General features: G+C 40.5%; 1 protein-coding gene across 9 annotated transcripts in view; it reads left to right on the top strand.

Moving 5' to 3' along the window:
• Window positions 1-14,137, top strand: part of GIGYF2 (GRB10 interacting GYF protein 2) — a 126,393-nt gene that overhangs the window by 89,958 nt on the left and 22,298 nt on the right. For all 9 annotated transcript variants that reach the window (XR_010944175.1, XM_067740200.1, XM_067740204.1 and 6 more), the window contains 4 exons: window positions 1,471-1,571; window positions 3,460-3,621; window positions 4,806-4,964; window positions 8,074-8,310. Coding sequence is in view for 8 of the 9 variants with exons in the window: in XM_067740200.1 (XP_067596301.1) it covers window positions 1,471-1,571; window positions 3,460-3,621; window positions 4,806-4,964; window positions 8,074-8,310 (659 nt within the window). In the remaining variant the exon portion in view is untranslated. The remainder of the gene's footprint in view (window positions 1-1,470; window positions 1,572-3,459; window positions 3,622-4,805; window positions 4,965-8,073; window positions 8,311-14,137) is intronic.

Genomic DNA, 14,137 nt, shown 5'->3' with positions numbered 1-14,137 from the left:
TTTCTTGAACTTGAGTCAGCCTCTCTTTTTTTATGTTGTTCTAACCACTGTAGAAAAGTCTTTTGAATTGTTTTTATTCTCTTCACCGGAGTGAGAAAAAGAGTAAGTTAAAAACATAAGTAACGATGATCTATTCTTTTGAGTCGAGGGCTGATGAGTAGTTTTAACACTGCAGGTACCCAGGAATTTTGGGAATAGAAAAGTCTACCCTTACCTCATTCGCTCATCTTTTTGCATCAAATTGGAAAATTTAGGGCTGGGATTTTTGAAACATTTTGATATTGGTGCAACGCTTCTGTTTCTTAAGGTCTGATCCATGCAGAGGTGTGGGTAGTTTGAACCATAGATAGTCCTTACAAGAGGTAAGGACCATGGGCTCTGATGGGGTTTTCTTTGAACCATTGAGCCATTCATATCATAGTTCTCTTGCTAACATTGACCCTGGGGATTATGGCAGGAGAAGGACTGATTATTATCTCTTATCAACTCAACTTCCCATGCTGTATGTACCTTATTTTTTCTTGGGAGTCATTTATAGTTGTTAGGATGTTAAAATAGTCTTCACTTTTTAAAAAGCTATATATACCTTATTAAACGTTTTCTCTCTTCAGGTATGATCAATTAAGGTCCTTTACAAACAGTCCATTGGTTTTATGCAGACAATAATTTATAGTCCATAAATAGACTATAATAGGAATGTAGGAAATAGAGAATGCTGAAAAGTGGTGTCAGCAAACCTTACAGGCAATAGGAAAACAGGCTCAGAAGCCTTTATCTGTTCATTTACTTTGATATCAGACCCTGTGCTGCCTTTCAGGTCAGCAGGACCCAGTGTCATTTGTGAGACCTGCCTAGCCTTTCCAGAGTACTCCCAGCTCCAGCTGTACTTCTCTCTCTCTCTCTCTCTCTCATTGAAATGCAATTCATGTAACATAAAATTAACCATTTTAAGATGAACAATTTAGTGGCATTTAATACATTCACAATATTGTGCAACCACTGAGTTCTCTCTAGTTCTACAGCCATACCTCTCTTAACCCTTCTCTCCACTTCATATGCAGTAAGACGTTGTGTGGCTACTGGAAACACCGTTGGCTTTGGGATCTATATACACTGGGATTTAAATCCTGGCATGGCCATATGCTTGCCATGTGTCCTTGGGAATGTTACAAAACTACCTCTGACCCTTATTAGCTTGTTCATCTGTAAAAATGGGGATATGAACAGAGACGGGTTTTTTTGAAGATGCAGTTAGTTCCCAGTAAATGCCTGGTGCTTTCTTCTAGATGTGTTGGAGGGTGTTGATATAAACGAGAGCCACTGGTAGTTCAGTCTGCTTAGAGCAGGACAGATACAGGTGATGGAGCTCATTCAGGGGCAAGGAAACAGCTTTTTTCATTATGCTTCTGGATATTTAGCCATGTATGTAAGCTCTGACATGCCTCACTCTTTTCCCCTCCTGTCTTACAGTTTGGGAAGGTGGTAGCGTATGGGATCTTCCCCTGGACACCACCACTCCGGGACCTGCCCTTGAACAGCTTCAGCAGATGGAGAAGGCCAAGGCTGCAAAGGTCTGAAACTCATTCTTCCATAGCAGTGCATGCTTTGCAACCGCAGCTCGTAGACGTTTGTTTATTGATGTCTCTATTTCTCTAGCTACTTACACATGTTTCCTTTTAGTTCACGGCTACGTAGCTGGTTTAAGCACACTCATACTCTGTCATTATTGTGCCACCTTCTCCCCAAAAAGACCTCACAACAATTTAAAGTAACAAGTTTAAATTAAATCAATTAAAATTGGTTTGTCGACACATTAATGATCATGGTGGTATGTTACGTTATTCATGGTATAAATTCTTGTAAGATCATAAGAAAATATCCACTACATAGCTTATTATAAGACCCTTGGTCTGAGGCTTGAGTTCCCACATTGAATCTTTATGGTGGTGTTTGTTTACGCCTCTTAGTGCCTAAGACATGCAGCTGAAAAGCTCAACATTAATATTACATTCTGTGTTCTATTCACATCTTCTGGAGGAGCTAGGAATCTTGAATTTTGGTTTTAGTACTTGTCAGAAGAGGTTGTCTGTGAACCCTTAGTGTTATTGAAATGATTTCTGGGTTCTCATGCCTCCGAGAAAATCTTATTCCTATTTTATGTTTAGTGCATTCTTATCCCGAGGTAGTGACAGTATCCTTAGAGTGCCCAGAATATGAAATGAGTTCAGAGTCAGGATTTGTCTCCATATGAGTGACAGACCATAATTCAAACAATTCTTGAGTTTGTTCTTGTTCCATAGCACTTTGTGCTGGGAACACATAGATGATGAAAGTGTGCATTCTTGTCTGGTGTGTGTGTGTGTTGGGGGCGTTGGGAAGATGATGACACAGGCAAGCAACACAAGGAAGCACATGGGCCAGCTACCTAGCAGGAGAGGTGGGGATCAGGAATCGGGTGACACTTTGGATGGGTGGTAATACCTGAGCCCGTTTCACTTGAAGGGTAGTAGGATTTAGCTCAGTTGAAGGGTTTTGGGTTGACAGAGTAGAAGGAGGTGAAAATTAAACTGCAGTTGGAGGAAACAAGACCTGTAAAGGCTAGAAGTGTATGAGAACATCCTGGCACAGCAAAGAGTTAAATAATTTGGTCCAGTCTAGAGCTGGTGTGTCTGAGGAATAAATGATGAGAGAGATTAAAGAAGATGAGGCAGGCCAATCAGGAGGATCCTTACCCGTGTCACGTTAAAGACTTAGGATTTATTTTCAAGGTGAAGGATGGTATTAAATGTAAGCCTGGGAGTGATTTTTTTTGGTGGAGGTTGGATGTTGAACTGGGGACTCTGGGCAAAATAGGATGCTGGGAAGCCAGGTAAGAGACTGTTAGGAATGTGGATGAGAAAGTAAAGGCCTGAATTATATGTGTGGCAATAGGACTGGAGATTAGGGGCTGGATTTGACTAGTATTGGGGAATTATACATGATAGAGTTTGTTAAGTGGTTGATCTTCAGATTTTAAAGAACTTCTGTAATTTTTCAACAACGTTGCGGTTGAAACCTTGTTAGACACATTGTTAGATCTTCAATCAGAAAATCCTTTGTAGGGATGAGCAAAGAAACGCCATCCCAAGAGAATTCTGATGTTACTCTCAACACAGGCCACTCTCCCACATATAGGAGATGTGCAGTAGTAGTATGGAGCGAAGAGACAGGTAAAAAGTAGGGGTGAGTGCATCCAGCTTAGAAGAGCATAAAACTTTCTGGTTACTATGACATAGCAGAGCTTAGAGCTCTCACAGAGTTGCTTTCATCAGCCACTTGCACTACACATTAACTGAGTGAATGGTGGTGTCTCCACCTTCCAGTGTCTGCACTGACCAGCTCCTAACAGTACTGGTCAGTGATGTTGGAGTGTTCTGTGCTTGGCCTCAAGTTTCTAAGAGCACCCTTGTGTAACCACAGCTAGAGCAGGAGAGAAGAGAGGCAGAAATGAGGGCAAAACGGGAAGAGGAGGATCGAAAGAGGCAAGAAGAACTCCGGAGACAACAGGAGGAAATTCTTCGGAGACAGCAGGAGGAAGAAAGGAAAAGGCGCGAGGAAGAAGAGCTTGCCCGAAGGAAACAGGTATGTCTGAGAACTCTGCTTGTACGATTAGCACTGAAGGAGGGCCTGCGGGACATCTTGCTCACTCCCGTCATTTCACAGGTCATAGTTCTCCTGGAGAAGGCTCCCCTAAGGCATCAGGGAGTTAGCAGGATTGGGATTAGAATTTTAGGAGACTCACTTCCCTTTAGGAAAAATGTCTGTCACCCACTAACACCCACTGGAGGGATATTCTTCAGTCCTAGTAACTCATTGGAGTTGATTGCTTTTACATATTTCCTGGGGTTTTATAAACCAGTTAGATTTCAGAAGTAATTAAGTCCTGAAGTATTTATAACCAGTGACACTGAATGTTTTTCATGTTTTGTGGCCACTTGTATTTCTTTTTTGGGAATTCTTTATTATGTGCTTGGACCTTTTTCTACTGGGATTTTTAAAGATCCCATTTGAAAGAATCCACTCTGAAACAGCCCCAGTGTCTAGCCTTTGCTTCACATTTCCTTCTTGTTTTTTGCCCTAAGAGGAACTCTGAAAAAAGGCATCCACGTCCATGCTGAGGTTAGCTTAGACCTAGTAGTATTTCGTAGAGTCACACTCCACATTAGCAATGTAAGGACTTCAAGAAGTATTGCAGTAAAGAGATCTGTTTAATTCTGTGTTGCTAATTATTTCTTCCTAAGTTATTTTGACAGTGAGACCCTTTTCTGTATATTTAATATCCGTGAGACTTTAGTTCTAGCAACGTGTTCTGAGACACGTGGCTTTATTCAATACTTTTGACTGGAAAACTTCTCTACCTCACCAGGCATTTTTGGTGGCTATGTTGGTTTGACTTCTCTATGCCTTAGGTTCTCATTTGATTAAAAAAATAGGGACTAATGGTAGCAACAGAGAAACCGAAGCCTGCGTCCTTTTTAGTGTTAATCAGGAAGTGATGTAGCTAATGTAGAAACCAGGATGGACTTTGCACATAGTGCTATTCAACTATTAATATTTTAAATACAAATTATTTTAACTCTTAATATACCTACTCCCCAGCTCACATATATACTTTTTGCCCTAGATCCTGGTTAGATACTTTTTATATATACTGTTAACAGGATCTTAGCAGCACATAGCCTGTTTCTTTCCAGATTATGATGTAATATATTAATTGAGATGCACGCACACGTGCGCACACACACTTGCTTTTTTTTTTAATTTAGGAGGAGGCTCTGCGACGCCAGAGGGAGCAGGAAATTGCATTACGGCGACAACGAGAAGAGGAAGAAAGACAGCAGCAAGAAGAAGCTCTTAGAAGACTGGAGGAAAGGAGAAGAGAAGAGGAAGAAAGGCGGAAGCAGGAAGAATTGTTACGCAAGCAGGTGATCAGATGGTTTGCTCTTCTCATTGCTTCTTTGAAGCTAGGAATTAGTGATTAAGAAAGTATTAGGATATTAGGAGAGCCTGTCTAAAACTTTTTCAGGTTGCTGCAAATTACCAAAAGAGATCTAACTGACTCTTAGTACTTTTGTGATAACCATCCCACATGTAATTATAAAAGCTGAACGAAATGTCAAGGAATCAAAACAAACAAAAAACGAGGGCACCAGAGAAAAATTGAAGGCCTGCTCTTAAAAAACCAAACGTGAGATCTGGAGGTTGACAACTTTTTGCCTTAGGGTACTCCCCAGTTCACACTTTTAGAGTGCACAGTTCCTTGCTGCTTAGTAAATCCATAAGTTGATGGCAGCGATGACCATTATCTGATTCTGCTGTAACCATGCCATTCTGCTGTTACGGGCAGCCAGAATCCCTAAAGCCTTTCATTTTAATGTTTAAGAACGGAGGTAGATTTTTTTTATTAGTAGATTTTCTTTTTAGATCAGTTGGAGATTTTCAGAAAAATTGGGATGATAGTGCAGTTTCCCCTATTATTATTTTACATTAGTATGGCACATTTGTTATAATAAACCAATATTGACACATTAATAAATCAATATTGATGGATTATTATTAACTGAAGACCATAGTTTATTAACGTTTCTTCAGCTTTCCCCCAGTGTCCCTTTTCTGTTCCAGGATCTTATCCAGAATATTTCATTTAGTTGTCATGTCTCCTTAGCTTGTTCTTGGCTGTGACAGTTTCTCAGACTTCCCTTGTTTTTGATGACTTTGGCAGTTTTAAGGAATACTGGTCAGTGGATTGTAGGGTAACACTCTATCGGAGTTTGTTTGAAGATTTTCTCACAATCAGACTGGAGTTATGGGTGTTTCAGAAGAAGATCACAGAAGTTAAGTACCATTTTCATCACATACCAAGGGTACATATTACTAACATGACTTATGGTTATTGATGTTGACATTGATCACCTGGCTGCAGTAGTGCTTGTCAGGTATCTCCACTGTAAAGTTACTCTTTTTCCCCCTTACTGTACTCTTTGGAAGGAAGTCACCATGTACAGCAGTCCACACTTAGGGGTGTAGTAGGTTTTTGTTTGTTGGTTGGATTGACACGAAGCTGGAGATTACCTGCTTTTGCTTAAGTTCTTGATTGAAACTCTTTGAGAAATCTAAATTCTTTAGAGGTAGATAGATAAGTTCCAGGTTAGATTCTTTGGTTTATTCATTTAACAGTTAATAGATTTTGTTAATATACTATATGCCAGTTGTTATGATTGTTTGCTGATAGAGTCCAAAACTTTTAAAGAAATTGTTTCTGTACTCAAGAAGCTCACAGACTATGTAGGTAATGATTTTACAAGAAATAAATGCCACATTTTGGATGCTTTCAGCTGAAAAATCAAAATATTCACCTAAAAATGGCTTAAACATTAGATAACGGTACTGCCTCACACATCAAGGTGTTCTTTGGAAATAAGGCAGTTAAACATGCATTTCAGTGACTCAGTGATATCATTAAGGATCCAGGTCCTTGGCATGCTTCTCCTCTGTCATCTCCTGGTGTGTTGACTTTTCCACCTGATGGTGCACACTCTGCTCTACCATTTCTTGGTATGTTGACCTTTTTTTTTTGGCTGCAATGGGTCTTAGTTGTGGCACATGGGATCTTCATTGCAGTGTGTGGGCTCTTTGTTCCGGCACGCGGGCTTCTCTCTAGTTGTGGTGCGTTGGCTCAGTAGTTGCAGCTCGCAGGCTTAGTTGCCGGTGGCACGTGGGATCTTAGGTCCCCGACCAGGGATCAAAACCATGTCCCCTGCGTTGGAAGGTGGATTCTTAACCACTGGACCACCAGGGAAATCCCGGTGTATTGACTTTTGAGTTCATATTTTTTGCCTAATGGTTAGGAGTTTTGGATATGATACCATACCCTGTACCCAAAAAGGGAGTGACTCTTCTCTCATGCTTCTTTCCTTTTGTCTGGGAAGAATATCTTTTCTGGAAGCATCCCTTTGGCCTAAATCACATCACATGGCTGTCCCTGTTTACACTGGAAGCTTAAAAAGCAAAATCTGGCATTTTAAACCTCTGATGTGACAGGAGGGTCTGTCTGCAAAGAAGCAACCTGGAAGGAATTTTTGCTGGATAGGTAGTAACAGTTGCTGCCACAGATGGGCTAAGAGCAGACAGAGAGAGGAGGACAAGGTATACTTGGGCATAATCAAAAGGCAGAGGGGAAGTCTACCTCCTGAAGGCTAGGGAAGTACTCGTAGAGTGGCTGGTGTCTGCCCTGAGTTCTGGAGAATGGAGGGGAATGTGCTGTCTGGATAAGCTAGGCAGGGGTCCCCAACCCCCGGGATCTAATGCCTGATGCTCTGAGGTGGAGTGGATATAATAATAACAGAAATAAAGTGCACAATAAATGCAATGAGCTTGAATCATCCCGAAGCCACCTCACCGCCACCCCCAGTCCTTGGAAAAATTATCTTCCACGAAAACGGTCCCTGGTGCCAAAAAGGTTGGGGACCGCTGAGCTCTAGAGCATTGCAGGTGCAGTAATCAGACTGCACGGAGGAAGGCCAAGAAAATTCCACGGGGCACATGGAATGGTTTTGAGGGAGGGAAGCAGAAGGAAAATGAGCCAGGGTACTGCAGAAAGTAGTAGAGGGGTAGAGGATGGGTCAAAGAGAGACCTTCCAAGGGGCCTGTGAGCCATAACGGGTGAGAACCTGGCATGGAATTAAGTGGTTTTGTAAAGTTGCTTTGGGTCCGGAACTGGCTGAGGCTTGCCTGGTAATCTGTATTCTTGCAGGTCCTGACAGCTCTTTGCACTCAGCACCCTGAAAAGCTATCTCTGCCTCAATGTTGGAACAGTTTCCAAGAGACTTGCCTGCAGTTTGTGGTGATCTCTAAGAGATCAGTACTTACACAGATGTTCAAAGTGACATTCCTTTTATGTAGAAATTAGCAAATAAATTAAACATGATAATTATCCTGTAAGCATGCCTCTGACTGAAGCCTTGAAAAGTGATTCAGATTTTTTTTTTAAAACACAGTTAAATTTTATTATCATTTACTTTTCCTTCTGGGAAGGAAGAGGAGGCTGCGAAATGGGCCCGGGAAGAAGAAGAAGCCCAGCGTCGATTAGAGGAGAACCGGCTGCGAATGGAAGAGGAGGCAGCCAGACTCCGGCACGAGGAGGAGGAACGGAAGAGGAAAGAGCTGGAGCTCCAGCGGCAGAAGGAGTTAATGCGCCAGAGGCAGCAGCAGCAAGAGGCTCTCCGGAGGTTGCAGCAGCAACAGCAGCAGCAACAGCTGGCGCAGATGAAGGTAGAGCCTAGACACCAGCTAGACAACGCCAGACCATCCGTAGGAGCTACTTGTTAGCGTTTTTTTTAGTTAAGTAGGTGCTGGCAGTGCAGTAGCAGTGAAACAGTGTACATTTTTTATGTTAAATATTGCTTGCTACCTTCGTTTTTTGATCAAGGAAACAATACGATGCATTGTACTTTGTGTTAGGCATTTTAAACAAGGGAAGAATAAATAAAAGAGGGTAGGACACGAGCAGTGATGCAGGCACAACCAAGTAAGTCTGTATGGTTCATAAATTTAAACATTGGAGTGCCTACTCTGTATCATTTCAGCACTGCTAAGACAAAGATAAATGAGACAAGGCAACTGTCCTCAGAGAGCTCATAGACTTATGAGGGCAAGAAACATAAACATTTGGATGTGTAAGCGGGAACCATCATACAGGGCTTGAAACATAGCTGACTGTGGGGGTTTATTGAAAGTTGGATTGAGGTGATGTGTGCAAAATGTTGTTTTAGGAGGATTCAAAGCATTATTTGAAATAAGTAGAAAGTGAGACTGGGAGACCAGTAAAGAGAGTGTGATGGTGGTGGTAAGAATGAGTAGGGCCAGAGGATGAGAATTGGCATAATAGCAATCAGCAAGACTTAGTGGTTCTCTGGATCTGAGGGACAAGGGCAGAAGTTGGAATGGCTCTTAGATGGTAAGCCTCCAATGACTGGGAAAGTAATGGGACTGTTGATGAACTCTGAGTAATTGGAGAAGGAGAAGCAGGTTTATGGTAGAGTCTGCATAACTTCTCATGGGGTGTATGGCTAGCCATAAGGCTTAGTGTCTGTCCCCTGTCTTCAGGGAGCTCATGGGATAAAGACATAAACAGAAAATTAGAATACAGGGGGGTGGGTGTAGTAAGAGAGGGGGCATGAAGCAGTAATTCTCAGGGTGTGATCACCTGGGAATTTGTTAGGAATGCGCATTCTTGGGCCCTACCCCAGACCTACTGAATCAGAACCTCTTAGGACTGGGACCCAGCAATCTTGTTTGAATAAGCCCTCCAGGGATTCTGCTGCTCACTAATATGTGAGAACCACTGTCCACCTGAGAAGTTAGGGAAGGCTTCCTGAAAGAAGATAACTTCTAAACCTGAGTCATTAAGGGAGGGAAAAATTAAATTTAAAGAAAAAAAGAAAAGTCAGACAGTTTGGGGAATAGAGGGTGTTTGTGAGAGCAGACTGAAGTTGCTGGAGAGTGAGGTATGAGATAAGTGTGGGCAGGGTTCATATCACCATGGGCTGTATATACTCTATTAAGAAATTAGGACCTAGAGTGGTAAAAAGAATTTTCAGCTAGGAAATAACACTGCTAGATTTACAGGAGGGAATAAGTCACTTTGAGAGCTAAATAGGAGATGGACTTGAACAAAACTGGAGGTCAGTAGACCAGTTGAGAGGGGGTGATGGAGTTGTCTAGGCAAGGAATAGAAAAGTTTGATCTAAGCCTAGGGGTGGCAAGATTGGAAAGGAGGAGTTGGAGAAGCTGCTAATAACTGAGTGCTTGCTTTGTGTCAGGCACGTACTGACAGTTTTCCATTTTTTTTTCACAACCACCCTTATAAAGCTTAGGTATTAATACCTGGTGTTTTACCAAAGAGGAGAAATGTTAAGAAGCTAAGTCGCTTGCCTTGGGTCCAGCTGAGAGTTGATAGCACTGCCCTGTATTAGAACCCATGAGTCTATGGCTCCAGGGCCTCGAAAAGGCTGTCAAAAGACTTTCTTAAGAGGCCCTACATCCCAGGATGTGGTGACTGATCAGAATATGAGGGTGAGAGAGAAGACAAAGGCAGGGGTAACTTCCAGATCTCTAACTTTTCTGTGTCTTTTGTTTGTCTGGTTTTGCCCTCCTATTCTCCCATGAAGACTGTAGAGCTACTTTATGGATAAGCATTCTGATTGAAGATAAAGAGCTCAAGATGGTTACGAGGAATTGCTGAAGGCTCTCGTGAGAAAAAAGCTATTTAAACGGCTTTATTTAGATATAATTCACATACCATGCAATTCAATCAGTTAAAGTATACAATTCAGCGGTTTTTAGCATATTTATAGATAGGTGCAACCATCAACACAATAGATTTTAGAACATTTTCATTACCACCCCCCAAACCCTCTAACTGTCACACCCCAGCCCCTATTTTCCCCTAACTTAGGGCTAAGTAACCCCTAATCTACTTTCTGTCTTTATTCTGTCTTGCCTATTTCTAGACATCTCAGATCAATGGAATCATATAATATGTGGTCTTTTGTGACTGGCTTCTTTCATTTAGCATAATGTTTTAAGGTTCTTGTAACATATATCAGTACTTTTCCCCCTTTTTTATAGTTGAATAATATTCCATTATGTGGATATGCCAGATTCTGTGTATTCATTCATCAGTTGATGGACATTTGAGCTGTTTCTACCTTTTGGCTTTTATGACTACTGCTGCCTTAAATATTCATGTACAAGTTTTATGTGGATATATACACACACACACACATATATATATATATATTTAGAAGTGTAATTCCTGAGTCATATAATAACAGTGTGTTTACTGGTTTGAGGAACTGCCAGACTGTTTTCCAAAGTGGCTGCACCATTTTACGTTGAGTGTATGAGGGTTCAAGTTTCTCCACATCCTCATCAACCCATATTATCTGACTTTTTGATTATAGCCATCCTAGTAGGTGTCAAGTGAGAACTTGTGATTTTGGTTTGCATTTCCCTGGTGACTTGTGATGTTGAGCATGTTTTTATGTATTTATCGACCATTTGTATATCTTCTTTGAAGAAATGTCTATTTAAATCCTTTGCCTATTTTTTTAAATTAATTAATTAGTTTATTTATTTTTGGCTGCGTTGGGTCTTCCTTGCTGCGTGCATGCTTTCTGTAGTTGGGGTGAGCGGGGGCTACTCTTTGTTGCAGTGCGTGGGCTTCTCATTGCATTGGCTTCTCTTGTGAGGAGCACGGGCTCTAGGCACACGGGCTTCTGTAGTTGTGGCTCACGGGCTCTAGAGCGCAGGCTCAGTAGTTGCAGTGCACGGGCTTAGTTGCTCCGCGGCATGTGGGAACTTCCCGGACCAGGGCTTGAACCCTTGTCCCCTGCTGCATTGGCAGGCGGATTCTTAACCACTGCGCCACCAGGGAAGCCCTCCTTTGCCTATTTTTAAACTGGGTTGTCTTTTTCTTACTGAGTTTTTTAAGAGTTCTTTATATGTTCAATATTTAAGTTCTGTATCAAATGATTTAAAAATACTTTCTATTATTTGTTTTTTTTCACCTCCATATCTATAGTGTCCTTTGATGCACAAAGGTTTTAATTTTTTTTTTTTTTTTTTCCCGTATGCGGGCCTCTCACTGTTGTGGCCTCTCCCGTTGCGGAGCACAGGCTCCGGACGCGCAGGCTCAGTGGCCATGGCTCACGGGCCCAGCCGCTCCGCGGCATGTGGGATCTTCCTGGACCTGGGCACGAACCCGTGTCCCCTGCATCGGCAGGCGGACTCTCAACCACTGCGCCACCAGGGAAGCCCAAAAGTTTTAAATTTTGATGAAGTCCAAATTACTTACTTTTGTTGTTGTTGCTTGTGCTTTTGTTGTCATATCTAAGAATTGCTAAATCTGAGGTCATAAAGTTTACAGAATCCCATGTTTTCTTCTAAGACTTTGTAGTTTTAGCTCTTTGATCCATTTTGAGTTAATTCTTGTAAATTATGTGAGGTAAGGGTTTGACTTCATTCTTTTGCATGTGATTTATCTGGTTGTCCTAGCACCATTTGTTGAAAAAACTGTTCTTTGTCCACTGAATGGCTGTGGTGCTCGTCTTAAAAATTAGGCATGTGGGTTCATTTCTGCACTCTGAATTCTAGTCAGGTGATCTGTATGATCGCTATGCTAGTAACACACTGCTTTGACATTACTATTGCTTTGTAGTTAAGTTTGAAATCAGTGTGAGTCCTCCAAATTTGTTCTTTTTTTTCCATATTGTTTTGGCTCTCCTGTGTTTCAATTCCATATGAATTTTAGAATGAGTTTGTCAGTTTTCACAAAGAAGCCAACTGGGATTCTGATAGGGATTGCATTAACTCTGTAAGATCAGTTTGGGGAGTTTTGACATCTTAACAATATTAAGTCTTCTAATCCATAAACATGGGATGTTTTTATATTTATTTAGATCTTCTTGAATTTCTTTTCAGTATTTTATAGTTTTTAGAGTATAACTTTTCTACTTCTTTTGTTAAATTTATTCTTAAGTATTTTGCCTTTCTGATGGTATTATAAATGGAATTTTCAAAATTTCATTTTCAGATTGTTCTTTGCAAGTGTATAGATGTACAGTTGATTTTTGTATATTGAGCTTGTATTCTGAAATCTTGCTGGACTGGTTAATTAATAGTGTCTTAGTGGATTCATTAGGATTTTCTGTACACAAGATCATGTTATCTGCAAATAGAGGTAGTTTTACTACTTTTTCCCCCAGTCTTTTATTTCTTTTTCTTGCCTGATTGCCCTGGCTAGAACCCCAGTACAGTGTTTAATAGAAATGGCAAGTGTGAATGTTCTTGTCTTATTTCCGATCTTGGGTTGATGTGGGGGAACACATCCAGTCTCTCACCATTAAATTTAATGTTAGCTGTGTGTTTTTTGTAGATGCCCTTCGTTAGGCTGAAGGAGGTGAGGATTTTTATGTCCATGTTCATAAGAGGTATTTGTCTGTAGTGTGTGTTTGTTTTCCCCTTGTGATTTCTTTGGTTTTGGTGTCAGGGTAATGCTGGCCTTGAAGAATGAGTCAGGAAATGTTCCCTCCAATTTTTTGGAAGTGTTTGTGAAGAATTTGTATTAATTCTTTAAATGCTTGGTAGAGTTCAGTGGTGATGAAACCATTTGTGCTTGGGCTTTTATTTGTGGATAGTTTTTTGATTACTAATTCCATGTCTTTACTTCTAATAGGTCTATTTGGATCATCTGTTTCTTCTTGAGTTAGTTTTGGTTAGTTTATATCTTTATAGAAATCTGTCTTTTTCATCTAGATTATCTAATTGATTGGCAAGCACTTGTTCATAGTATTCCTTTGTATTTCTTTTTGTTCCTGTAAGATCAGTAGTGATGTGCTTCTTTTATTTCTGATTGTAGTAATTTGAGTCTGTTGGGGTTTTTTCCTCATGGACAATCAGGTTAAGTCGGTTTTGTTGATATTTTTAGAGAACTGGTTTTTGGTTTCATTGATTTTTCTCTTATCTAGTTCACTAATTTCTTCTTTCATCTTTATTATTTCTTGCCTTCTGCTTGCTGTAAGTTTAGTTTGCTCTTTTTCTCTAGTATCTCAGGGTAGAAGGTTAGTTTTTTATTCATTTGATATCTTTCTTCTTTCTCAATTAGGCATTTGCAGTTATAAATTGCTTTAGCTGCTACCCATAAGTTTTGATTTCTTCTTTGATCCATTGGTTATTTAGGAGTGTTTTAGTTTCACTTATTTGAGAGTTTCCAAAATTTGTTTCTTACTCATTTCTAATTTTGTTCCATTGTGATCAGAGAACATACTTTGTATATTTCTATTCTTTTAAATGAATTATTGAAGTTTAGTTTTATGTCTTAGAATAAAGTTTTATTTCTGGCATAAAGTTTTACCTTCTTTAGGTCTATCCTGAAGAATGTTCCATGTTCACTTGAGAAGAACGTATAGTCTACTCTTGTTGAGTGGAGTGTTCAATAGATGTTTACTAGGTCTAGTCAGTTTATAGCGTTGTTCAAGTCTTCTAGTTCCTCATTGATCTTGTAGTTGTTTTGCCTCTTACTGAACGTGGAGTATTG

This window comes from Pseudorca crassidens, chromosome 6, assembly GCF_039906515.1.
Source record: "Pseudorca crassidens isolate mPseCra1 chromosome 6, mPseCra1.hap1, whole genome shotgun sequence".
Lineage (NCBI taxonomy): Eukaryota > Metazoa > Chordata > Mammalia > Artiodactyla > Delphinidae > Pseudorca > Pseudorca crassidens.
This window is presented reverse-complemented; position numbering and strand designations above follow the sequence as displayed.